Here is a 2,632-nt window from a genome sequence, read left to right as displayed (position 1 = left end):
TCTGCTTGTGCCTATATCTTCTTCCCAGTGCCCCCGCGCCCTGGGGGGGCACAAAGATTCCAACCTCTAGGTTCCCCGTCTCCCAGGACCCCAAGAGTAAGGTCGGGATCCTGTCTCCTCCCGACTCAAAATCTGAGTTGGAGCCCCTGACAACCCCCACCTTCGTGTTCCCAAACCCGCAGTCCTCTCAAGGACAAAGATTCCTTGCGGAGCAGGCCTATGAACCAGCAATTCCGCCCCTGAGCCTCAACATTATGACGTAACTGCATCGACAGCCAATGGGAGAGCAAAGCAGGAGGCGGAAGTTTTGGAGTGCGCGGGCCGGAAGTTCCCGTTGCCCGGCACAGCCGCTTCTCTGGAAGGTACCGCTGTGCGGCTGTTTGTGGGACGTTTCCTGCGTGCGCCCGCAGTCCAGCTGCTGCCATGAGCCGCCCCAGCCGGCTGCAGAGGCAAGTTTTGAGCTTGTACCGCGAGCTGCTGCGCGCCGGGCGCGGGAAGCCGGGCGCCGAGGCGCGAGTTCGGGCCGAGTTCCGGCAGCACGCCTGCTTGCCGCGCTCCGACGTGCTGCGTATCGAGTACCTGTACCGCCGCGGGCGGCGCCAGCTGCAGCTATTACGCTCCGGCCACGCCACGGCCATGGGTGCCTTCGTGCGTCTGCGGGGTCCAACCGAGGAGGCCAGCGGCTTGGGGGCCCCAGGGACCCAGCCTGACAATGCTGGTGGTCCGAGGAACCCCCTCAACAGCACGGGGTCACCAGAGAACCCTCTCGATGGGCGGTGACGGGCCGAGCAGCTCACCCGGTAGCACAGGGAACCCGAGGACCCGCTTGACTGCGTGGGGGAACCGGGGAACCCATCTGACAGAGGGTGAGATGTCTTGAGAAGACCAGCTGGGTGGATTGGGGGTGTCGGAGAGCCCTCCTAGCTTCGTGGGGTCCTAGAAACCCCCATGATGGATGCTGAGAGATTCCCGACCTTGCCCGATCCATGATAACGGGTCGAACTTCCCCATTAGGGTTTGGGGCGGCTTGGTTGCCGGCTGGCTGAACTGTGACAAGCTGAGAGCTACTTACCTGAACGCTTGGGGAGCCAGGACGCCCGCCGTTGGACCGAAAGAAGAGACACCTTTCTCTTGACCCCAGGTTCCCCTCTCTTGTATGTAACTCTGAAAAGAGCATACTTTTTGCTGAGAAGTTTGGGAAGATACCCTGATGGATGGTGAGAAGCCCCGAAACCCCCTTTGGAAAACTATCTTCCCATTAATTGCGGCAGACTAGGACCTAGGAGGAAGGGGCTGGGGTATCTTACCCCCATCTGATCAACTAAAGACACCTCAAGACCTATACTTGGTGATTCTAAAGGGGAACCCTGACTTCTGTGCCCTTTTCTCAGGACTTTTGGGAAAAAAGAAGAATAAAATCGGGGCTGTGATTACTTTCCTGCTGGTGGTCTCAAAAATTTCACATGTTTGGAGATTTTTGAAAGGGCCCTCACCAAGAAGTGACTGTCTGGGAGGAATAGGTGTGGAGAGCTGTCTCTTCCTCTCTGGAGCCCTCTAGACTAGCAGATTGGTTGAAAGCAGCCTAGTTCTTGCACATGGGCAGCTCCTTGAGACCCACCCTGATTTGACCCCAAAGAAACCCCAGTTGACTCCTTCATAGAAGGTAACGAGGTAGGAGAGAAAATGGTGGCGCTGGGGAGGCCTAGCTGGTAACCCCTGAGGCAGTGCTAGGGACCTCAAACGTGGCTAAATGAGTCCAGCCAGCCTCAGCTACAAGGCCCTGGGGCGGGGGGGGGGGGGGGGGGGGGGGGGCGGGGGCCAGGGGAGATGGACTCATAAACCCCAGACATACTTCCTCCATATCCCTGTATTAATCTTCCCTAGACATTCTCTGGGGTACTGCACTTTGCAGCACTGAACTCTGTTCGCATCCATGTCAGTTACATAAATGGAAAGAGTGGAAAGCAGATGAATTCTTAGCAAATGTGGTTGGGAAGAGGAGGAGACCCTTAGGAAAGAAACCCAGACTTCCGACTAAAGAGAGGATAGACAGAGGAGAAACATGACTCTGCTCTAATCCCCATGGGCGTCGCAGGTGCACAAAGAGTTATAAAGTGGAATTGAAATTTGAAGAGTTATAAGGAGTTTCCCAGGTGCTGGGTTGGGCTTCTAAGTGGGAGGACCAGTGTGGACAAAGTTCCGGAGAGGACAAAGGGCAGAAATGCAGGATTCCAGCTGGGGCTTGGAGTGCCCCAGAGCACAGGCTGTGTGGTTTGCACACATGGCTTCTGCCTCAGCTATCTTGGCTTGCTCATCTCTCTCCAGCCTCAGTTTTTTTTTGTTTGTTTGTTTTTGTTTTTCCATCTGGGTGTTCCAGTTAATCCTGCTCTGACTCCATCTCAGTAAAAGCCCAAGCCTTGAAAGTGGCTAATGGAGTCCTACCTATCCAGCCCCACAGCACTCCCCTCTCCCTCTTGCTTCCTCCTGGCTCCAAGGATTTGAGTCCTAAGAAGCTCCAGGATGGGAGTTTCTGGTAGGGCTGTAGGCAGTGAACAAGTCCCCACTGGGGCTGGGTGACCTGAGTCAGGAGGGGAGACATTCTACCCAGGTGCTATAGATGACTAGAGTTTCT

At 55.9% G+C, this 2,632-nt stretch overlaps 1 protein-coding gene across 1 annotated transcript; it reads left to right on the top strand.

Moving 5' to 3' along the window:
- The first annotated feature begins 288 nt into the window (after nt 1-288).
- On the top strand, nt 289-1,462 carry SDHAF1 (succinate dehydrogenase complex assembly factor 1). Its single transcript, XM_032323779.1, has one exon. It carries the CDS (start codon nt 424-426, stop codon nt 778-780), a length of 357 nt encoding a protein of 118 aa, XP_032179670.1. The 5' UTR covers nt 289-423; the 3' UTR covers nt 781-1,462.
- Nucleotides 1,463-2,632: the final 1,170 nt, after the last annotated feature.

Source organism: Mustela erminea, chromosome 19 (genome assembly GCF_009829155.1).
Source record: "Mustela erminea isolate mMusErm1 chromosome 19, mMusErm1.Pri, whole genome shotgun sequence".
In the NCBI taxonomy this organism is placed as follows: domain Eukaryota; kingdom Metazoa; phylum Chordata; class Mammalia; order Carnivora; family Mustelidae; genus Mustela; species Mustela erminea.
The sequence above is the reverse complement of the archived record's forward strand: the minus strand, read 5'-3'. Positions and strand labels throughout refer to the sequence as shown.

Excerpts from the sequence above, each read along its gene's own strand:
- SDHAF1 (XM_032323779.1), top strand. The coding sequence starts at position 424 with ATGAGCCGCCCCAGCCGGCTGCAGAGGCAAGTTTTGAGCTTGTACCGC.